This window comes from Watersipora subatra, chromosome 2 (assembly GCF_963576615.1).
Source record: "Watersipora subatra chromosome 2, tzWatSuba1.1, whole genome shotgun sequence".
In the NCBI taxonomy this organism is placed as follows: Eukaryota; Metazoa; Bryozoa; class Gymnolaemata; order Cheilostomatida; family Watersiporidae; genus Watersipora; species Watersipora subatra.
In genome coordinates this window covers 8,094,118-8,119,358 of record NC_088709.1, presented here as the reverse complement: position 1 = coordinate 8,119,358, position 25,241 = coordinate 8,094,118, and the positions used below count along the sequence as shown (strand labels likewise).

General features: G+C 37.6%; 1 protein-coding gene across 1 annotated transcript; it reads right to left on the bottom strand.

The window, feature by feature from the left end:
- Positions 1-118: 118 nt before the first annotated feature.
- Positions 119-25,162, bottom strand: LOC137386783 (carboxypeptidase B-like). Its single transcript, XM_068072927.1, has 11 exons — positions 24,913-25,162; positions 23,663-23,753; positions 17,089-17,219; positions 14,801-14,891; positions 12,879-12,980; positions 12,676-12,780; positions 11,709-11,828; positions 5,786-5,876; positions 3,166-3,301; positions 1,487-1,638; positions 119-750 (listed from the first exon to the last, which is right to left on the bottom strand). Exons 1-11 carry the CDS (start codon positions 24,972-24,974, stop codon positions 410-412), a joined length of 1,422 nt encoding a protein of 473 aa, XP_067929028.1. The 5' UTR covers positions 24,975-25,162; the 3' UTR covers positions 119-409.
- Positions 25,163-25,241: the final 79 nt, after the last annotated feature.

Sequence of the window (25,241 nt, the reverse complement as noted above, 5' to 3'; positions counted from 1 at the left end):
ACCCAGTGAAAAGCGGCTTAAGATTTTCTCTCTGCTGCTGTTAACATGTGTTACTATACTATAAGGCATGGTCGAGCACTGAAAATATGGCTATAACCTGGATTACCTCTTGGGCTAATCTTTGTGATAAACCGCGACGAAAGATCAATTTCCTGAAAAAATGATAAGCAGCTGTTTTGTCTTGTTTGAAAATGAATTTTCCTATACAATGTCATCAAAAATTGATTTAAACACACGTCAATTGTGTCAGACTATGGCCCTTCATTGATACTCACTAATCATAAGCATTACATGCTGAAATAACAAAACAGATAAATTTCAATCTGAATAAAGAAAAGGTCTTGCGAAACTGAGTTTGCAAGCAGATATGAGAGCTTCTAAAATGCAATAAAATATATATCATAAAACGTCAAGAAAACAAAATAACTGCAATGAAATAAGAAATGAGCAAATGAAGGGAGGGTATAAGAGAGGCAGCATGACTATCATCAAATGCTGCCTGTATACGGGGTTCTGATGTCGTGGTCGGATTTAAGATTGTTATATTAGCTACGAGCTCCCCGTAAAGCTCCGCATCAGACATTTCTATGAACTCTATGTAAGCCGCAAGTCCTTCAACCCATTCCTTGGCAGTCGGCTCTATTATCTCTGGCGGCACGACAAATGTCTTGCGGTCGGGTAGTTCGACTGTGTACGTATAGGGCACCCCAACTGAGTAGGCCCAAGATTCTGAACTGCCTGAGGCTTCATCTACAGCAGACAAGCCAAAAACTCTGACTCACCCTATAGTCAAACAATTTGCAGTCTCCTGGATATCTTAATACTTGTTTCGGTAGATATGAGGCATGATTTAGCAAGATTTACTTTACATATCTACTAATAACATTTACTACTAATTCCTATAACTATACTATCTATAACTAGCTACTTGTACTTATATATTTTACTAGATGAATGCCCTGCATTGCACGGGTAACAGAAACAGCTTATAAGCATTACCTTACCTTATCTTCTACATTCCCTTTACACAACATTACCCGCAACTGTTTATAAACTGTTGGTATTACTTTGCAATGCCAGGCATTCACCTAGTGAGTCCACTTGGTAATTATTACATGTGGTGAAACATCGCTATGGGTATTTTTATTGATGTAATGAATATCTTCACCATTATTGATCAGTATGTTCAGATGAATGCTGCAGACTAATGGGTAAGCTTAACGCCTCCAGAAATGAAGGTTCAGTGATCAAATTTTCTGTGACACAGATTTTTTATTACTCAAACTTTATCACCATACTGGACCCACAGACACTGAGATGTATATACTAATTTTAGATGTAAATATTCACTGAGTTGTCTACACAACAGTGCCTGAGCATCTTTATGACATGCTGCTGCCTTATGGAAAGTCAGCAATTTGATGTTTCAAACTTACAACAAAACCAGCCGTCGCTGCTATTAAAAGACAACAAGCTAACGACTTACATAAGAGCATGCCAACTGGTCCAACAGCGTAGTTCCGACCATTTACTGATTTGACACTTTCCGATAGCTTTCGGCCAGCAGTCATGTGCTTAACATAGTCAGGTCCCAGTAGCTGTGTGTGGCTGTAGGGGAAGAGGATCATTTGTCCAAAGCTGTAAATGGAGATCAGCCTTTGTACGGATTCAACAAATCTTTGGGTGTTTACCATTAGAGCTTTGTTAATGTATAAGTATTTGTATCACTTGCTACTTGTATTTATGACTCCAGTGAACAGTTACTGACCTAAACTAATTTACCGTATGACCTTGACATAAACACGCTTGATAATACTCGTCAATTTAGCAAGCTGCATGCAAAACCTACTCAAAGCTGTGGGACACAACCTATTTAGCAGACAAACTCAGTAGGTCTTCAAGTGAATGAGGTAAGAACATGCTATGGTAAAGTAATAACGTTTGATTTTGTAAAACGTGTCTGCTCTAACGATGCAAGGGCATATAACTCTTCAACCAAAGAGTAGCAAAACACGTTTTCACTCAAAACAAATAAATTAGTAATTTGGGACATTTGAACATATGTAAGTTTGAGAATATTGCAAAACAATTAAAAATACATTTCATGAGCCCTAATTTTATGGTTTTAAGCCAAAACTTGAGGGTTAACTCAAAGACAACCCTATTGTCAAAATAGGATTTGTTTTCTATTGAAAAGATTGTTTTTATGTGTTGATGTCTGTTATAGGGTTTCTTGAATAAGGTTGCTAGTCGGTTGTTGGCGACGAGGTTGTTAAGCTTTAATCATCGTAATTAGAAATGATATTTTATGTTTAACTCAGCTTTTTATTTTGCATTTTATGAATGCATTTTATTATTTAGTAAAACTTGTACACTCCAGCATTTGTAGAAGTAATGTTCAGCTGAAATATATATTAAAAAACACAAATTTAAAACGAGCTGTAACGTTACTTTCTAGTCTAATTCTTGCATCAGGATGATTATATATATATATATTATTATATAAAATACCATAAATAATTACAGTGGTCCTTCACTTGTCGCAGTTAATCGAAAGAGACATCCGTGACAAGTAAAAATTCGAAAAATAGAAACTAAAAAACTCATAACTAGTAAAGTCACTTATTCGCTATCTATAAGGATGGTCCTCCTTTATTAGGTTCAGTAGACAATTAGAGGGTCAAGGGCATTTAAGGGGCATGATGAAGGATTTCACAAACAATTGACACTTTTACACTTCATAAACCTGAACAGAAAAGAAAACAGAGACCTGCAAAGGCTGTTAGCACTATGATGCCTGCGGGGGATCTCACTGGACCAGAGTATGAGAGAAATTTATGTATTTCACAGATTTTAGTTTTTAATGGAAATTTTAGCGCCATGAAGAACTGAGGCCACGATACTTGAGCGAAAGATTACTGTACTGTTGAAACGCTTTCCTTTACTCTTTGATGTTAACATGACTGTGTTAACATGACGGTTAACATGACTGCATTAACAGTCAACACTTGATTTTCCTATATCAAAGATCTTCTCTCATCTTCACTGAAGTGGGATGTGACTCTCAATAATTGAGAATCACCTTTTAGCATTAAATTATTTTACATGAGTGAAATAATTTAATGTTAAGAGTTGTTAACAAAAGTGTGATGAGATTTAGCAAACCTGTGGAAGGAGAAATAGGAATGCCACTCTCCTTTTCTCTCTAGGATATAGTTAGCCGCTGACAAAGTCTCTCCTTCTGAGAAAGGAGCTTCTCCTTGATAGACTATAGAGCACCTGTCGGTGCTGCCACCTCGTCCTATAATAAGATACAGTTGCAACTCCCATTATTCCTCAATTAAGTGAGATTGTGCACACTTGGGAAAGAGAAATCGAAAAGCAATCTACTTTTCTAAATATATTTAATTTACATACACAAATTACTAGTAATGCACCTGTGTAAGATAAAGGTGTCTCTAAGAGGTATTGGTATTTTAGCGTTTACACAACTCTTGTTGGAAGAGTGGTGTAGCTTCTTGAATTCACTGCTATAGAGCGCCTGTCATCCTATAAAGGCTAATAGAGCACTTGTCATCCTATGAAGGCTATAAAGCACCTGCCATCTTATAAAGGCTATAGAGCACTTGTCATTCTATAAAGGCTATAGAGCACCTGTCATCCTATAAAGGCTATAGAACACTCGTCATCCTATAAAGGCTATAAAGCACCTGTCATCCTATAAAGGCTATAGAGCACCTGTCATTCTATAAAGGATATAAAGCACCTGTCATCCTATAAAGGCTATAGAGCACCTGCCATTCTATAAAGGATATAGAGCACCTGTCATCCTATAAAGGCTATAGAGCACCTGTCATCCTATAAAGGTTATAAAGCGCCTGTCATCCTATAAAGGCTATAGAGCACCTGTCATTCTATAAAGGATATAAAGCACCTGTCATCCTATAAAGGCTATAGAGCACCTGCCATTCTATAAAGGATATAGAGCACCTGTCATCCTATAAAGGCTATAGAGCACCTGTCATCCTATAAAGGTTATAAAGCGCCTGTCATCCTATAAAAGCTATAGAGCACCTGTCATTCTATAAAGGATATAAAGCACCTGCCATCCTATAAAGGCTATAGAGCACCTGTCATTCTATAAAGATTATAAAGCACCTGTCATCTTATAAAGGCTATAGAGCACTTGTCATCCTATAAAGGCTATAGAGCACCTGTCATCCTATAAAGGGTTTAGAGCGCTTGTCATCTTATAAAGGCTATAGAGCACCTGTCATCCTATAAAGGATATAGAGCACCTGTCATCCTATAAAGGCTATAGAGCACCTGTCATCCTATAAAGGTTATAAAGCGCCTGTCATCCTATAAAAGCTATAGAGCACCTGTCATTCTATAAAGGATATAAAGCACCTGTCATCCTATAAAGGCTATAGAGCACCTGTCATTCTATAAAGATTATAAAGCACCTGTCATCTTATAAAGGCTATAGAGCACTTGTCATCCTATAAAGGGTATAGAGCACCTGTCATCCTATAAAGGCTTTAGAGCGCTTGTCATCTTATAAAGGCTATAGAGCACCTGTCATCCTATAAAGGTTATAAAGCACCTGTCATCCTATAAAGGCTATAGAGCACCTGTCATTCTATAAAGGATATAAAGCACCTGCCATCCTATAAAGGTTATAAAGCACCTGTCATCCTATAAAGGCTATGGAGCACCTGTCATCCTATAAAGGCTTTAGAGCGCTTGTCATCTTATAAAGGCTATAGAGCACCTGTCATCCTATAAAGGATATAGAGCACCTGTCATCCTATAAAGGCTATAGAGCACCTGTCATCCTATAAAGGTTATAAAGCACCTGTCATTCTATAAAGGATATAAAGCACCTGTCATCCTATAAAGGTTATAAAGCACCTGTCATCCTATAAAGGCTATGGAGCACCTGTCATCCTATAAAGGCTTTAGAGCGCTTGTCATTTTATAAAGGCTATAGAGCACCTGTCATCCTATAAAGGTTATAAAGCACCTGTCATCCTATAAAGGCTATAGAGCACCTGTCATTGTATAAAGGCTATAAAGCACCTGTCATCCTATAAAGGCTATCACCTGTCATCTTATAAAGGCTATAGAGCACCTGTCATCCTATAAAGGTTATAAAGCACCTGTCATCCTATAACAAGCTAGTCACAACTGTTCATATGCCTCTACTTCCATACTCTAATTGTAGGTGTATTTTCATAAAGTATTGATAGTATTTAAAAATATTTAATATAAATATTACAAACTAAACGTGAATGTTTACTCACTGCTACCGTGTCATACACATGGAAAGCTCTTGTGATAATAAGCAGCGAATCGTCTGTTTTGAGTTAAAGCAATGTCTCCATGCAACTGGCTAACAGCTACTAGTCTATATAAGTAGTTTCACATTTTGATTATTTTTATCGCATGCCTGTTTTTGCCAAGAAATGTTTTAGCTCACTTATAATCAGTTTTAAAGAAAAAAGATAATTTACTAAAATGTCTCTGTAAGCATTGGCCGATCCGTATTAAATTCTATTGACTATTACAAGGCAATTAATTGTGTCATGCGTATCACCTGCATACTTGGTTTATGATTTTATCAAATGATTTTATGAAACGCTTCATTTTTAAATTTTCTAGAGTAAATCTGCATTTATTCTTTGGTTAGTTGCTTCTATGCAAAAATAACTAAATGTACATAGACCACACTTATGTACTCATGTACTATATATGTACTTATGTACACATAGGCCAGACATACCTGACCAATGAAAGTCCCAGTTTCTGTTAAGATCAACTCCTGCGCAGTACGAATTTGTTGTGTTTCTTCTGTTTTTTCTCCACAAGCGAATCTAAAAGCAAATAGTGTCTGCACGTCTAAAGATTTAGGAAATCTGCCAACCTTGTTACTGAACTCACTAACACAAAGCCATAACGAGTTGTCCACTCCTTTTTTGATGATAGAATGAAGAAGATTATTGTCTAATTGTCTGTTGTGTAACTTGTTAATGGATGACCTGTTTACTGAACCCTTGAACTAAAAGAGCATTAGAATATTTGGTCAGATAAGTGGTTACATAAACTCAACCATGATGAAGTATAAAATAATGAGTTTTCTGCTCATTCTAGCTGAAAGGGATGCAACTCTCAATTTTAGGTTTGTGGTTTGTAATAATGTACAGCTTAATTGATGATATGTTGGCAATCTGTTCTCAGAAATTATTTTTTGATTTAGTAAAAATACATTCACCCTAGTTTGAGAACAAGTTCAGTGAGTAAGTGGTAAGTGAGTAAGTGGTACGTGTCAACATTTACCGCCAAAATAAGTCTAATCGTTTTTATGAACTTGCGCTACATTTCAGAAATGGATTAAATAACTAACAAGCCTTAGCAAAAGCAAATAGGAATTTTACTTAAGTATACCGTCATAAGCTTTATTTGTCTCTTTTTTATAATATCCTGTTTAGGTGAATGCTAGGAACTAAACCAGCATGCAAGTTGTTGCGACGTCATTCGGATTTAGGCTCCAACTAATTGTTTTTAGTCAGTTATTAATAGGTTAAAGTTTTATATGACTGGTTCTCCAAAGAGAACTTCTGTTAAGTTGGAAGCAAGTTAAAATTTCTGGAAAATTCTTCTCTGTAAATGTTTGTATAATCTTGTGATTTGTCAAACTAGTCAAATACATAAACATCGAGCGATAAGAATGCTCTGTTAAGCTTGAGCAAGTATGAGTACTAAGAACTGAGTGAGTTGCCATGAGCAGCTAAAACATAACCATGGCTAGGAAGAACTAAAAGGTGAATTCAACCTTCAACTTTAGTAAACCTAGGACTAATATATACGGTACAAGCTGATTGCAAGTACATTCCCGGTGAAACATGGTTGCTTATATCAACTTATGCATTAAAGGTTGACTTGCAACAAAATTCCCATTACAGTTATTTGATATCAAAAGATCCGCCATGTCTTACTCCGCTGCGTTGTAGGTGCAAAATATGTGGAAATGTGATTACAAGCTCTTAAAAGCTCAAAAACGAACAGTTAATTGCAGCCATCACAAAAACGTTGTAGACTTAAATCCCTCTCGAAAACAGTTCAAGTGGGACGTAGCTGAACACGATGGTTTCTGTTTACACTTTCATGCAACCTCATTCGTCGAAATATTTTCACAAATATACTTCACGCATTCAATAAAACCATGTCTATTGTTCTTACGCATCTGTTTTATCATTATTGCAATACTGTCACTTTTAACATTGATATCTTATAACTTACCGTAAAAATTCGTTAAAAAAACGACACCGTAAAGTAGCGCTCATCTATATTTGATAGGGGCTTGCCAATAGAACCGGAAGAGTTTGTCATAAATTAGTGCTGCGAAATATTTTATATTGAGCCTTTTATTGGCCTTGAATTTCACGTGATAACATCATGTGACATAAAACATAACCATGGCTAGAACTAAAGGGTGAATTTCTCAAGGTCGCTTAACGCAAACATGTTTAACAGCCCTCAATACATGTCTTACCACTGTCTAAACCTTAGAGGCTGAAGCATGACACGCCTTATGGGCTATATTCTACACTTGCTACATATGCTCTTGTCTATGATTGGTGTGTGTTGCTGTCGATAGGGCCAACCAGACTCAGTTATTGCTTACCTGACGTTAACCTAACCTTCACTATACCTATTGTCATTCTTTAATAATAGTGACAAGTTTGTGACATCAATTCAGGTGCAAACCCATACGTGTGTCTTTCATGCTCACTCTATGGGCATAGGTAACCCATTCTTAGCCTTAATTTCACTTTTAGACTTCACTTCTACCTCACTCTCTCTCTCTCTCTCTTACTTTCACTTTCTCCCCCTCCACTTCTCTTTCGCTCTTTCAGTCTTTCTGGTATAATATAGTATTACTTTTGCTTGTAATGCACACGGAAACGAGGCACTTAATGTGAATGATAGGCTATGACAGCAATGATAGAATAGCTTTATCCCTTGAGATCTGCTTTTTATGATTTAGCTTAAAAGTATGCGACTGTTTTTCAACTTTTCTGTAAAGAAATGACTATATCGGTTTACTATTTTTAAAGGTATGCCATAATATGTTAGAATGAACTAATGTATAGGATAAACTCATGTATCATACACCTACAGAATACATGTGCTCAATAATGCCACTCATATTCTTTGTTTACTCCTCCAATTGCTGAGAGTTGGAACAGGGTTTAGTGCGGTCGTGTTAATCTCTACCTAATTACTATGATAATCGGGTTGGTCAGCTCTGCGTCAAAACCTACTCTCAGTATGGTTCCCTTCCTCAAAGACATTTATGTCAAAGGGTGATATATTGATAGGTCGGGTGACAGTGAACCGCCGACCCAGCGGAAATGCGTGTGACGCATGTCACAGAGAATGATGAGCTTGTACCTTTTGTAGTTGATGCCCCTGACTGTTAAAGCCTGCAGTCATCTTATGCAACCTTGTAATAATTTAAATGTTAATTTCCAAAAACAAGGATGTGATGAAAGTGACTATATGATTCATGTAGTCCTATTGTCTCATCAACATTCTGCCTCTTACAATCTTGCTGCTATGGAAAAAGCAAATTTCGTTAAAAACTCTAACTGGTAAGAAAATTTCATAATTCCTCATGAGGATTTCAAGAGAAAATAAACCTTCATGACAACATTTGTTTGTTTAGTTCATTCCTAAAGGCTAGTTCACGCTATATCGTCGTTTTTAGCGTTTTCCTTTTGGCATTCATCGTTAATTATGTGAACCGTGAACCGATGGTATCGACAAAGCATTATGGACACGTCGGAAAAGTTAGCAGCTGTCAAACTTCTCCAATATTTTACCGAGCATCGACGACCACCTTTCAAATGTGAACCATTTCAGTGGTAGTAGTTCGCAGCCGCTGATAGCGTGATTTATTCATATTCGTTTATTATAGTTGCTGCGAGACTAGTATTTAAGTCCAGCAGGCAAAAACAAAGAGATTTCTTCGCAAAAATCTAAAAAGAGAAATGGGAACACTATGTCACGGAATATTTCCTGATGCAAATGGATGGGTATGTGATAGCGTGAACCTCGTTATCATCGACGATCACCGAAAATTTGTGACATCGACGCCGAGATATGGCGATATAGCGTGAACCAGCCTTAAATCAGCAGTCATAACCTATTTTATGTTTTCCAATTGCTGCCAGCACTGACTTTCATCCCACTTTAAGTGAGAGATGTCTATGAATTCAATTACTAATTGTACATATAGCAATAGCAATAGAGCCAAAGCTACCCTGAGCTGACAAACAGATGTTTCCATGTTATCGTATTTCCAATAGGATGCTATAGTAGAGTATTAGCTGTAGCCTTAGATCTATGCGCTCGCACAAGTGCAACGCTGTTGGCACAAAGATGGCATATTGCATGAGTTTTTTTACTTCCAAAATGCGACACTGAATCACAACAAAATGAGAGCGACCAGCTGTTTCCATGATGACATTGCAGCCCCATATGGGGGGGGAAGGGGGGGGGGTATCGTTACGCTATCTCTGTATGGAAATTTAGTAAATATACTAGCTTTGGTAACAATATTACCCGTAATAGTTGTATTAATGTATCATGATTCGAGAACCATGTATGATGCAACATGTTTGATGAGACGGTAGACATGATATATGGCAAGCCAATTATTATCAATTTTTGCATACCGATGTAAATCAATTGGCTTGTCACCAGGTAAAACATTTTTTATTCCTCAAGAGAATTCTGGCACAAATTTAAATCATGCTTGAGAAGTGTGCTGTGTTCACCTTTTAGTGTGCGTTTTTGTTGAGTCCATTTAGCTCTGGTAGCATGCATAGCTGGAGGCAGCAGCCGCAGAAATGGTGACAAGCAGTCACTCTGTGGCGATTTTACGGCGACAAGCATTACTCTGTGTTCATGACAAGCCAATTTGAGCCGATTCGATCTGCACAATAAAAACGGCAAAAATCCACAAGTCAAGCGAGTTTTGTTTTTCGCAAACTTTTATCAAATTTTCCATACTTGCGAATGATGCGCAAGAAAATTCCGTGCATGTTATTCCATTCTAACCATTTTCTAGACTTCAGTCGTTCTCATTTGCCAGCAGCGCGCCGCTATGACCTCTGGCATCATCCTCTTCATGGAAACGGTGCATCATGCATGATAAGGATTGTGTGAACTGTTCTGAACATGTTTATTTTTACTGTAGTCTATTGTGAACTCACAGGCAATATAATATGTGTTTTATTTAAGAGTGGAAGAAAGGGATGGAATATATAGGTGGAGAGTGAGCAAATTGCGAGTGAAGTGTGGGTCGAGTGTGTGTGCCCCTACATATGAAAATAAGGAACTTTTAGAAACTGCCATTTTGACTCTCAGAATTTTGTATGTCATATGATTTGGTTGTCTGTAAGTACAACAGTACTCTGCTAGTAGTTGTATAGTGTGTAGGTACAATGGTACAGCTGTTCTAGTAGTTGTATAGTGTGTAGGTACAACAGTATTAGTAGTTGTATAGTGTGTAGGTACAACAGTAATGTGCTGGCTTGGATAGGATTGTTCCAAGTTTTGAAAGAATATTTCATGGTATTTGATTCAACAATCTGTTACTTAGTACACTTTCAGGTAAAGCAATTAATTACCTATCATTTTAATGTTTCACAATAATAAAATTAATGAACGCACCTTGTGTCACACAGCAATTTCTCTACGTAAATCTAAACATTAATATGCATGTTACTAAACTAAAATCAGTACTACAGAAATTTTAATACAGCTGCTGAGAGAGTGCTATGGTGTTGAAAGTTGGTTTTATTAATATTAACTCTATTCAAGACTGCAATCGCATCTAATAATTACGTGTATATTGACATGATGACTATGTAAGTTATTTTAATTTAAAAAAAGCTAAATATAGCTATCAAACTTTCTACAACGTTAATATTATATCTAATGTGCTAGTGGAGTATCTGGCTCTTGTCCAGCAGCTTTATGTTTAATGAAAACATAAGAAGATAAGAAGATGGGGGGCTCATGGGACGCTCCCATCTTCTTATGTTTATGTACGCCCCGTTTGACTTGTTGTAATTGATCAAAAACTGCTGGAAAATAGTTAGAGTTCATTAGCTTTGTAAGCTATTGTAATACTTTGAAAACAATATTACTAGCACCTCAATGTTCATAGATCTGTACAAGCTTCAGGAGCCAAGGCTTGGTATCAAGTAAATGTACATATTCTATGCGTTTCATTCTAGTCATTCACAGATTATTGTGAGCTGAACTGATTTTATCTATGGGCTTCAGTGAGTTTAGCTTATGGGCCATTGAATCGGATGGAAGCCAAGTTGGTGAGCTCCTTAGTTTTAAGGTTGTTAAGGGTTCTCAGTCTATGTACTGCTCATTCATTGGCTACTAAAGCAGAGCTTATGGCATAAAGAGCAAACATGTTTTTGTTGAAAACCAGACAATTATTTTTTGTTGCATAGAAATGACTCAGTAAACTCACATTTGCCACGATGTAAGTCACTAAGTCAAGTGTGACAACTAATGTACAATTATCCCTCTAGCTTATATCAGCCGCAAGTAGCCTAAGTGTTTTAACAAGACCAGGAGAGATCACCTCTTACACAGAGTGATAAAACAGTTCTTACCCCATCGTCTTTATAGGTGAAGACATAGCCGTCAGGATTAAGGACTGGAAGAATGTGGAACTCATACCGCTCCACCAACTTCTTTAATTTATGGTCGTCTTCTCTGTATCCTTTTATTAACTAAAATACAGCTGTCGTTGAGCGAGAGAAAAGGTCGACTATACTAGCTGGGTTACAAGTCTATTAGTTCAAAGAAGAACTATGCAAAATGAATAATAAAGGTGTCCACTCCTCAGCACTGTCTTTAAGTTGTCACTGTCCCCTGTCCACTGTCCCCTGTCCACTGTCCCCTGCCTACTGTCACTGTCCCTTTCCCCAGCACTGTCCTTAAGTTGTCACTGTCCACTGTCTACTGTCCACTGTTCCATGTCCACTGTCCCATGTCCACTGTCCACTGTCCCTCTCCTCAGCACTGTCCTTAAATTGTTACTGTTACTATCACTCTCCTCAGCATTGTCCCGTTCGTAAATTTGTGACTCCCTCATTCATCGCTTGTTCTATTGCTAGCATAGACTTCTCAATATAGTAACCTTATTGCTAATAAAAATGTACAAATAATGGTAATACTATTTCTAATATAGGCCTCCAAATGATGATAATTCTATTACTAACATAGAGCTACAAATAATAGTAACTCGTTTTCTAACATAGACTTATAAGTGCGAAGTTTCACTTCATAAGTATTCTATTTTAAATTGGTTTAATACCTTCTTTGTAGCGGAAAGAAACTATTTCTTTTAAACTCTTTCTTTGAGCTTAGTGTAACATCGCATACCAATCAGTCAATCAATAATCTATAAATTAGGCATAACTATTGCCTTTTTCTTCAGGAGGAACCGCAGACATCCTGTATATTAACAGTATGAGTGCTTCTTACTTCCGCCAGACGGGGCCACGTCAAGCAACAAGACATTTTTCTTTGTAGGAAGAAGATTACCGAGTTAGCTAAATATAAAAATCTACCAACCTTTTGTGCCATGGAGAGCAGTACTGCTGGAGAAATCCATTCTCTGGCATGCTGACCTCCGTCGAAAAATATTTTAGGTTTTATCACGCCATCGTTCAAGCTTATCTAGAATATATTAACAGATGGGAGAGATGAGTTCATCATCATAATGGCAAACGATGAATTTGCATCGCGTTGACATATTTGAATAGGCAGTTACTTACAATCAATACTTTGATAGGACGATTCTCATAGCTGTAGCCTATTGTTTTGGTGAACACCAGATCTGGGTTGGAGTGAGCGAGTTCTTCTAAATAGTCATTTATCTGAAAAAGATTGGTACATTATATGAAGGCTTATCAGAGTGAAACTTAGGGCTGCGACGGTGTTCTTAAGATTAGTACAGTATATGAAGGCTTATCAGAGTGAAACTTAGGGCTGTGATGGTGTTCTTAAGATTGGTACAGTATATGAAGGCTTATCGGAGTGAAACTTAGGGCTGCGACGGTGTTCTTAAGATTGGTACAGTATATGAAGGCTTATCAGTGTGAAACTTAGGGCTGCGACGGTGTTCTTAAGATTAGTACATTATATGAAGGCTTATCAGAGTGGAGCTTAGGGCTGCGACGGTGTTCTTAAGATTGGTAGATTATATGAAAGCTTATCAGAGTGAAACTTAGTGTTGCGACTGTGTTCTTAAAGGTTGACCTGCAATAAAACTCACATTATAGTTATTTGGTATCAAAAGGTTCACCATGTCCAACTCCACTGGTTCGTATTTGCAAAATATGTCGAAACATGATTACAAGCCCTTAAAAGCTCAAAAAAGAACAGTTAATCGCAGCCATCACAAAAACGTCGTAGTGTGGAATCTTTTTATTTTGATGACGTTCTTAAACATTTTGGTTATTGTTTTGAAACGTAATGTTATGACGTGAAATGAAAGGCCAATAAAAGGCTCAATATAAAACGTCTTGTAGCACTAGTTTATGACAAACACTTCGGGTTTCACCGAAAAGCTCATATCAAATATAGATGCTCGCTTCTTTACAGTAATGTTTCACCTTGGTCTAATCGTAATCTGATCATGTGACCCATATTTCTTGCCAAACCACCCGAATACTTTCTGCAGAATTTTTGGACTATCACAGGTGACCAACAGGCTCGTCATGTATATCAGAAGATGATATGCAATCGTTCAAGCTAAGGTTAAAAAATTAAATTTTCACGGTAGGTTTGGAGATATCAGTGCTCAAAGTGACAGCATTGCAATAATGATGAAATAGACATGTAAGGACAATAGACATGGTTTTATTGAATGCGGGAAGTATATTTGTGAAAATATTTCAACAAATGAGGTTGCATGAAAGTGTAAACAGAAACCATCTACCACAACTACGTCACATTTGAGCCGTTTTGGAAAGAGAATCCAAACTACGGCGGTCTCGTGTGGCTGCGATTAACTGTTCGTTTTTTAGCTTTTAAGAGCTTGTAATCACATTCCCACATATTTTGCACCTTCAACACAGCAGAGTAAGACATGGTAAATCTTTTGGTATCAAATAACTGTAATGTTGCAATTTGTTGCAAGTCAACCTTTAAGATTGGCAGATTAGTGGTGACTGATCCTAAAGCGAGGCTCTTTCTGTCCTGTCACCTGTTTGCGTCTTTCATCTCATAAAACTATCAGCATGACCGAGCATTTGGCATGATTCCCAGCTTATGCCTGAATGTTCGTACCCTCTATAATCATAACCCAGATCATCCTTTTTAAACGACTCAGAAGCTCTCTAGCAACTTGGTGCCATGGAATAGGTCAAATATTGTGTCTAGTATTCCAGCTCAAAAACAGATGGAAGTGGTTATTCATAGAAACAAGAATTGCATCAATGATGAGTGAGCCAAAAGTGATCCAAAGAGGGGAAAAAAGTTTTTGCACAATTCTTCCACAGGCAGTTTTATTATAATCGCAATAGCAATCGCAATCTATAGCATCAATCAACTTAATCCATATGTGACACAATTCAACACGTGATATGTAAAGTTTCGAAAGAATTGTTACACTAATCTTGAAAGTTTTAAAACAGATAATTGATATCTTCATAAAGTACTGCGAACAAAAGCTAATGCTGCGTCGGAAACTTACGCTTTCGAGTGTGTTGAAAAAGTTCAAGTCAAACATTTTCTCTGAGCGTTTCTGCAGTCGGAAGGAATTCTTCACTTTCACTTCTGGTAGTCTACAACGTTAAACAATATTAAGGCTAACAGTTTTTGCTAGAAAGCATTGAAGCTGTGCCAAATGGTTTCCACATCCAAATATGACGCGGGTCATTCACTAAGGGTGATTTTGCATTCCCTATGAGGTACATGTGACAGAATATAAAAAGTTTATCCTGGTACATGCTATGCATCTCATAGCCCTACATGTGTCCGTACACTTGGAGTTATCTTCTACATCCCATCCGTAAAGATGAGCAACTGACACGGCAATTACTTTCTCAATGACCTGCTAATGACTACCATAAAATGTTTTAGGAAACATCAAAAGTGTTATAAAGCACGCACTTGGTCATCGTAGCATCAAAGCATTAAAGTGTTATAAAGCACGCACTCGGTCATCGTAGCATCAAAGCATTAAAACATTTGTAAAGATCTATGGTCAGGGCTTTTAGTGCGTTGCCACGTATGCCATTTTCTACTATCAATAGAATCTGTTCAACGCAAGTATCGTGTATGGCTGTGTCTTCCAGACAGGACAAAGACTAGCGTATTTCTTTTAAAATTGTTAGAGGTACATGATTAGAACCTAAACATCTCATTTGTACCGCTACAGTTGTACCGCTACATGTGTACCGCTACAGTTGTACCGCTACATGTGTACCGCTACAGTTGTAGCGACACACATATAGCAGTACACCTGTAGCGCTATATGTGTACCACTACAGTTGTACCCCTACAGGTGTACCACTACAGTTGTACCGCTACAGTTGTACCGCTACAGGTGTACCGCTACATGTGTACCGCTACATTTGTACCGCTACAGTTGTACCGCTACAGGTGTACCGCTACAGATGTACCGCTACAGGTGTACCGCTACAGGTGTACCGCTAGAGTTGTACCGCTACAGTTGTACCGCTGCATGTGTACCGCTACAGTTGTACCGCTACAGTTGTACCGCTACAGGTCTACCGCTACAGGTGTACCGCTACAGGTCTACCGCTACAGGTGTACCGCTACAGTTGTACCGCTACAGTTGTACTGCTACGTGTAGCACAAGCAGAACAGAATGAATAAGGAAGGGAAGCAAATATTTTGTTAGAAAGCTTCGATGTTGTATCCAGGGTAAGCGTTGCTCAGTCAAGCAAACACCAAATAGTTTGATGAATTCTTTTGATGACATCAGTTGGTTGTGGATACTTGTTCAGGGGCATTTTTATGGCTCTGAAATATTTATATTCAGGCTAAACAACATTTTTGTTTAAAGGCAATCTAAAACAATAAAACAATACACCTGCCTATGCAATAATATTTTAATAACGCATCATTGTTTAGTGTAGCCTTGGCTCTACAGGGTCACTCTTGTATAGGTTGGAGATTCGCCTGCTAACCTGCCAAAGTAATCAGTCATAAAAACTTGTTAAGAAAGAGCTATAAAAATCATCTGAAGTAATATCTGTTAAGTGTGCAAAGTCAAAATATTAGCAGGTAGTCTGAGTACCAATACTCCTACAGCCTGATAGAAGTGCAGAGCTTAAAATACCATGAGACTGCATGAGTCTCAGGCTACCAACTTATAACATTAGTTGAAATTGAAATTCTGACTAATTGTGGTTTTTAGCCTTTAGTTTTTAGATTGTCAACAATTGCTGTTCAACCAAAATTAATGAGAGACATAATTGGTATAATAAGTGTGTTGACCTGTGTGCCAGTCTGTGTGCTAGCCTGTGCGCTAGCCAGTGTGCTAGTTTTGGTAGTAGTTTTCGTAATGATCTATGTCCCAACTTAAGTGCTAGCCAGTGTACTAGCTTGTGGACTAGCATGTGCTAGTCTGTATGTTAGCATGTGTACTAGTCTGTATGTTAGCCTGTGTGCTAGTGGGTGTGCCAGTCTGTGTGCTAGCCTGTGTGCCAGCCTGTGCTAGCCTGAGTGCCAGCCTGTGTCAGCATGTGCTAGCTTGTGTGCCAGCCTGTGCCAGCGTGTGCTAGCCTGTGTGTTAGACTGTGTAGCCATGTAAAGAAGTAGGCTAATAGTGAAAGGCCGGCTAAGCTGAGGTCATTAATCAGCATAACAAGTGCAGTATAGTGTGTTAGATGTCAGAGCTGATTCGCTGTCATCTCTGTTAATTTATCTACTAGGATAATCCAAAGACATAATCCTGAGGCGTTACTTAACTCAGTAAGTCAAGTGCGCTTAAATAGTTAGAGGTTGTCTTACACTTCGACTCGGATGTTATCCTCAGCCACCTTTAAATCATTAACAACTCTCTCCACTATTTCATGTCGGAGCAGCTCGTCTTCTGTGATTATCATGACAGAGGTAGTTTCCTTCCTCCAAGAGGCTTCAGCCTGCAAGACAGTTTAAATAAGGCGCATGAATGCGTAGCCCTCCCGCTGGAACATCGCCAATATAACAATTGTCAAACACGTGTCATCCATGTTACCCTGTTGGCAGCTGTCAACCTGTCAGACCTCAAACCTGTAGTATATTCTAGTGTAAGATAGGATATAGCCTACTTGCACTGGGATTGACAGAGTTATACCTAACATCACATGATTGAGTTGGTTTCATACAAAATTAGCTTTTATTCAATTTCTTCTGAGCATATTTGTCAAACAACCAAATATTATCAAGTTGTAATTTATCTATTACTACTAATGTTGTTAAATATATATGGCTAGCCTAGTTTAAAGCAGTTATCTACCTGTACTAAAGCAACCTTTATTAGTTAGCTAGTTTTGAACATAAGCACTGCTTATGTCAAATCTCAAATCATCTTAAACCTTATAGATGTTTCTTATGACAATCTTTTTCAAATGTTAAAAATTCTTCAAAACACAAAATTAATGATACCATAACAATTATGCATTCTATATATTCTACTCTAAATTGTCCAGCTTGAAGGAGCCTCATATGGTATGAAAATAATAAGTCAGTCCCAAGAATGCTAGGTTATACATCTACATATTTGTGGACCACAGCTAGTTGGCATTTAATTAGGAGTCATTATTCAACGCTCCCCTGGCCACTAGAGGCATAAACATAAACACACTCAATGTATCTTATCTAGAAGTATAGACAACTCCAGATCTAGAAATGGCTAGTTGTTAAAATTCTTTGGGAAACTAATGTCCACAGAATATTCAATGATTCTCGAAGAAAACCATGTCATAAAATTGAGAGATTCTGGCTGTTGTCATGAATCTCAAATGCTTCTTAGATTGTTTTAGTGATATGAACTACCAGAGCATTCAGTGAGAGCCTCTGGTTTATGGTGGGTCTCTAATATTAGCATCCAATTTAAAAAGCTAGGAAAATCTCTGTTACTAACCTCCTGCTATACATTAATAGATACACCCACCTATTTATAAATTTAGACTATATTGAGAAAGAATGAAATTCCAGCTGCATGACCTATAAATGGCCTATAATCAATCATAGCTAATGACTCATACTCAGCCTTCAAATCTTCAACGGCGGATTGGTTCCTCCACATCAGGACCCAGTAAAGTGCTAAAGAAAGCTTGGTCTCAAGGAACATTAGGAAAATATTTCACAGTGACAAGCAAAGCGGGTGCTTCTGGGCTATTCTAATCTTTATCAAATGAGCACTAGCAAAAAGAAATCCTACAGGTAATGGCAGATATGTTCAATCTACCTAATTGATTCTCTTGCCATGACTGCTTCAACTGACTGATATCTATGACTGGCCTGCACATAGATATCAATATCTATTATATTGTTTTTATCGATTGATCAAGTGACCTCTTTAACTGAAATGCTGACCTATATATCTTCCTCTAAATAAATTGCATTAGTGTGAGAATTAGATTAGCGCTAGCATTTTGTTATTTTTAAATAAAGCAAAGAATTGGTATCGTATCATAAATGACATATCTCTCACATGCCACCTGTCAGCAGGTGCCCTAAGCTCCGATTGATCTGACTGATTTCCTGACATTCTTGTCATCCATGAGCATAACTCATTTATTTTCCTATTTTTCTTCTCCTTGATACATCCACCAAGTCACAATAAATAGCAAACAACCATGCAAAACTCATCCTATCTGTGACCTTTAGTTGACCTTCCCAGTGTTATTAAGAGGCTCTTTATATTAGGTTTTAGTAATGCTCTTAATAAGGATGCAGGTGCTAATTTCAAAGTATCACGGCTTAGATGGTTCTTATTAATTGCTTGGAGTTCCAGCAGTGATAGCAAAGAAACTGATATAGTTGAGAGCTAACAGAAGGTGAGTACTGAAGGCAGAATCAGATAGAAAACTGAATACCATTGGAATAGAAGCCGAAAAATTGAAGACTACAAAATGGAACTGAAAAAAGCAGATGTAAAAAGTATTCAGTGTTCAGCGTTTAGCAGCACAACAATTTTAGAGAAGGCGAGTAAAAAAAGGGGCGGGGCAAGTAAGAAAATGGGCGGACAAGTAAGGAGAGGGGCGGGCAAGTAAGGAGAGGGGCGGGCAAGTAAGGAGAGGGGCGGGCAAGTAAGAAAAGAGTCAAGAAAGTTAATAGAAATAACAGAAGAGGCTGCAAGAGTAGAGGTGGAACGAGACAGGTTTTTTAAGCTCGAGACGAGACTCGAGACACTGTCTTGTAAAAATTCGAGACTCGAGACACGAGACAGTAAAATAATGAGCATTTGGTGATGATTTCACTACACAAGTACTAGCTACTTGGTATATATAAAATTAATAAAACTCTTTTTAAATTGAATTTTCACCTGGTGTAAACGATTTAAATACAACATTTTAATAGTGAAATGCATGTAGTTTTTGTAAACAAAAGTGACACAAACAGCTCTAAAATACCGAAGTTATATATTCTAAGAATTTTGAGCTTGATTGATCATAATTATTATAAACATATTGCTTTGTACATGTATATTTTTACCATCTATTGAATAGTTCTTACTTTTTAATGTAATGTGTAATGAAACCGATAGCCGTCGCTCTACAAAGAAATACCGCAACTAAAAGAACACACGATAACACTTTCATTCTTATCGTTTCATTAATGTTAAGTTTTGTTTGTGTATTAGCTGTAGTATGTGAATTATATTTAAATTGTACTCATGAAATTATATTAATTACTGTATACATGCACATGTATATTCTTATATTGAGCTAACAAAACGTCATTGTTAACCGAACACGGACTATGGTCGACACGGCCTTTCGTTCGTTTCTCTGTGTCCGGGCAAGTTTTACCCGCGATTGGTAGTATATACGTAAAAGAGGCCCGAATTTTATGAAGGGCAGTTGGTGTTTAGACACGATACGATAAAATACAGACATTTTACCCGCAAAAGTCTAATTTATTAAATTGGATTATCCGAAGAGTAATTAGATACGACCCGGTATCTGTTTTAAGGACACAGAACCGAACTAAAAAATAACAGGGCCGTTGTCCGGACTACATGATTAGACTCAGTGGCCAACATAATCAGTAGCAACAGGTAGTAACGGACCGGGTATAACTTTAAAGGCAGTTGCCCGCAATCCATTACAATATATGGAGTTGTTGCTACCGCAAGAAACCATGTTTTAACAACCGTGCGCAGGCGCTCTAGTTCTATTTCCTGTCTCGAGTTTGGCAATAGTTAAGTCGAGACGAGACCGATACGAGACGAGACAGGTCGATACTCGAGACGTCTCGTGTCTCGTTCCACCTCTATGCAAGAGAGCTTGTAACCAGATGTTGGAGATTAGCACCTGCTACAGTTATCACTATTTGTCCTACCCTTTCTGACACTGTATACAGGGTTCTAATAGAAGGTCCGCTATTCTTCATACGTATCTAGATGACCATTCATGGATCTGGTGCTGATAGAGACACCACAGTGTTCCAGCTGAATCATAAGCGCTAACTTGCTAATATGAAGGCAGTTTGGCTGCAGGTAGGACAAGATAGATCACAAAAATACTTCTTACAACCTGCAGGCACAATATTAGCAAAGTGCAGTGCTTAAGTTGATCACAGGATTGTCAGAGCAGGGATTATCTTTTGTTTAAAATCGATTGCCAGGTAGACAGGCCCGGACAGGTGTTTTCTACACCATTGTTCGTTGAAACGTTAATGAGCAAGTTCTAAGGGAGATAATTCCAGGTCTAAGCAAATCGTATGCCCTTTATTTTCTAGCATGCAATTTATTATCTCTCTGTTAAAGGTCTATTACGGCTTGGACACAATTACAGATAATTGAAAAGACAGCCGAGAGCGGTTGAATCTTCACCCGTTTTATTAGCAAAGGTCAGCCCAGTTGCTCTATCGCATATCAATTAGAGCAGGCGGCTCAAAGCTATTTATCTACACAGGATGTTGACAGCTTACAAGCTATCAGTGCATTCAGCATATCCTTTCATAAGCCCAAGAACCTCTACTATTCCTCTTATATCACTTCCCAGTTTTATGATCCCTTCCAGGCTACCAAACTCGCATTTGGAATGCAATGTGGCAGATCTCACATAATACAGCAAAAATTTCTGCTTTTGGTGTAATGACTCATTCATAGCCACAAATGAATTGTTTAAACAACTAAATTTTTTGACCATTCTTTGTAGAAATTCAGGCAAAGCCCGACTCTTTCATTACTCGTTTTTCCACCGATGCGCGACAGACCACATATCATACATCTTGTAACTAACAGTATATACATTCTAAAAGGTTAACGGAGTAAAAGATGAACTCACACAATAATTTAGCAGATTTTATCACAAATATCGGTATTTTTCTATCATTTGCGATTGTTTTTGATGTTTGAGGTGATCTGACTGCCAGGATGTTTCAAGATTAAAATCAACAAAACTTGATCGCGATTCAAATGTTCAGAAGAAAAATATGTGTGAAGTGACATCACTAGTTGCTATAGTTGATATCAGGTATTGTGTTCAAGTCACAGCATTACACGTCTCTGTTCTGTTGGTCTCTTTGTTACTATGGACATCATAATCGCACTTCGTATTGATTTGAGCGTTTTAACAACTGAACCAAGTTATGTCAATTTTAATCTTGAAACATCCTGGCGGTCAGACCAGCTCAAACATGAACAAACAATCGCAAATGATAGAAAAATACTCATACTTTCTGGTAAAATCTACTGAAATTTTGCATAAGTTCATTATTAACTGATATTCCCAACATTGAGTGCAGCATAAGCGTGCGAGTGCAACAACAACTTCAACAAAGATTGAGAACTGTCATAAAAGGCAGTATTTTCTATCTTTCCCTACTATATAATAATTGAGGGTGAGAGATTGTGAGGAGCCAAGGCTTATCTAAAAAGAGCTTTACTTCTCTTCCTAAGTATAAATTCTGGATGATGTACCGTGATTCAATCTGAAAGCGCAGTTCCAGACCTGAACATTAATGATTATGCGTAGCCGCTGCTTACCATAAGGGGTCGCCAAGACAATTGATTGAAAATTGGTGTTCTGAGCAATGATAACCATAACAGCAATGACACGCTGTTGCCTAGTGAAGGTCATCAAACACTACCATGGTAACAATAGTGTATGCTGTTTGTTATTTAGAGATAAAGAGAACCCAGTGTTCAAGTGATGTGGTCACATTTGCTCCTCAACAATATTTAAGGCTGCTGGAGTCCACATCCAATATTCAACTAGCTTTAAGGATATCAGAGTCTACACCCAACCCTCCACTAATTTTAAAGCTACCAGAGTCCACACCCAATATTCAACTAGTTTTAAGGCTACTTGAGTCCACACCCAACCCTCCACTAGTTTTAAGGCTACTGGAGTCCACACCCAATCCTCCACTAGTTATAAGGCTACTAGAGTCCACACCCAATCCTCCACTAGTTTAAAGGCTACTAGAATTTCTAGACATCCCTCAATAGGCTGAGTAGAAAACTTGAGTCAGTCAGCAGATGAACCTGAAGAGTTCAAATCCATTGCAACGTCAATAAAGTCTTGGGTTTATTTCAGAAGTGTTCTCCCTGACATGTCTGTGCTATGTAAGGCACCTCTAACCCAATAATTTGCCCAGAACAAGTACAGACTAGGGAGGCGAACAAATTTTTTGGTCTAAGGCTCTAAGCGCTTGATGAATTCTAGCTACTCTGTTTTACATAAAATATCAGTCTTCCTATTCTACTTCCGTCAGTGGGTGAACACGCTTCTATGAGAGTGCTAATAGGTTTCAGAGAGGTTTCAACACAAAAAGAGGGAAGGCACATATTGGCTAAAGCAAAGAAGTTGGTGACACTGCCAGAAACTCATATACTCTGCCATCCAAGAATGTACATTCCAGCAAGTGCTCTCCACAAATTACAATACGACTGTCAGTGTCTCGCAATGTTAGTCTTTCTGCTTTAAAATAGTCTATCTCTTTTACTCTAACCACAACCCTCCCTTGCACCATACAAATAATTTATCTCATAAAAAGCCACAAAACAACCAAAGATGATGTACTTTTTAGGAATAATCTCATTCTTCACTGGTGTGAGAATATTTTAGAACAAGCAAGTCAACCATAGGCACAGTTCATAGACCTGTAAGTTTCTTTAGTAAAGAGATAGTTATTAACTCCGCTTTCATTAGCAGCTAGCCAAAGTGAGTCAACTGCGGTCACCCTGCTAACTAGATGTATTGGAATCACCACTCTTACCACACTTAATCACTCTGTATAACTCTGAACAGACGGCGCTTAGCCTTCAAAGAGAAGATACAAACCCAGATGTCAATATGATGTTTATAAATCAAGTTTAATGCTACTAAAACATTAATTAGGGTTGGGAGAGTTTATTTTGTCTTACCTTGGGATTGTCTAGCTTGTTTACCATAGATACGATGCGGCTGGGCTTCACCATATCCATTTTGCTAGTGTCTATTGTAGTGAGCCTGAGGCTAAAGCAGACAAACAGTTATCAACCGCCAAATTGCAAATATGTTGGTATACATGTATGCTGAGTTGCAATTGCTTATGGAGTGAAGATTAAGAATCTTGCGATGTTGTTGTCAGAATTTAGGGCCAGATGCTATGTTTATAAGAAGAAGTTTTGGTGGTCATTTTTTTGTTTTGGCTTACGCTGAAACTGGATAGTTTGATAATATCTCATTCAAACGCTGCTGTTTTCTACTCATCTGGCTGCTGCTCAAGTTACAGCTCATATTAAACTAGGCAGCAACAAATTAAAAACTTCGTTTATTGCAAACATTATTGTATTAGAGTTAAAATTATTTTTGGCTAAAATTAGTAAAAATATTTCATCAGTTATATATACATTTCTAACAAATTGGCATACTAACATAACGTGTCTTACAACGGTAGTTAAAGCACCTTGACAAACAAACTCTTCTAATAATATTAACTCTGCAAGATTAAACCTTGTTATACAACTTTCGGGTCTCTACAAGCATTGCAATTTTACCGCTAGACCAATACTTGGTATTCAGAATAAACAGGGTTCATAAAGACATAAGATATAGCAAGCAGCCAAAAGTGTTATGCTTATATATCAAAGGATTTTCTGCAAAAAAAAATTGCATACTTTCAAACCCAGTCATCCATACCATTATAATTTTCCTAAAAACATAAATTTTAAACTTTGCAAAGTTTGACATGAAAGAGTTTTGAATAGTTTGAACCAACATACTGACAACAAACTCACACATATATTATTTATTTCAAAGGAAATAACATAGAAGCTGTTCATAAGTTGATATTCGTAAGTGTGAGTCAAAATATGTTGAGAGGTTTTACAAGAGAGATAACTACGAAAAAAGTAAGATTTTATTAGTCATCACACAAGTTTAACCTTCCACACATGACAAACATCGGTTACTACAATCTTCACTTCACTATCCTGACTCCTCCACAATGATGTCAGATTACCAACTTTTAAAACACTCTTGTTCAACTCATTCAATAATTCCTGACTTCTGTTTTCTCATTTCTGTTTATGGCATGTGATGAAAAACATCATTTTTGTTGATGATTTATCAATGCTATTAAAATGTTATAGCTAAAAGTTAGCAAGATTACTATATACGCTGCCTTTGTTACCTTCGCTCTGCACGGGTGAGTTGAGTTAAAGTCAGCACAATCAGCAAGTATCCTAAATTCATGGCTGTATTCTCTCGAGTTGTATGCCCAAGCAGTTTATCCACGTGTGTTATCTTTGAAACATCATCTCAGAGTATATTCACATCAAACACCGCGATTAACGTTTTCTATCGGTCTCTGAAATCTCCGAAACTTTATCAAGCTCTGTTGCCTAGACGAGTTTGCGAGAGCAGAAGTAAAGAGATGAGCTCCTACCCTCAGTGTCTGAGGAAGCGCAGCCGGCGAATGAGAGGCAGGCATTCACGGTGATTAATGAGATCACTCATTCG

Excerpts from the sequence above, each read along its gene's own strand:
- LOC137386783 (XM_068072927.1), bottom strand. The coding sequence starts at position 24,974 with ATGAATTTAGGATACTTGCTGATTGTGCTGACTTTAACTCAACTCACC. Across the intron at positions 23,754-24,912 it reads CTCACCCGTGCAGAGCGAAG|CCTCAGGCTCACTACAATAG; the intron begins GTAACAAAGGCA and ends TGTCTGCTTTAG. Across the intron at positions 3,302-5,785 it reads CTGGGACTTTCATTGGTCAG|GACGAGGTGGCAGCACCGAC; the intron begins GTATGTCTGGCC and ends ATCTTATTATAG.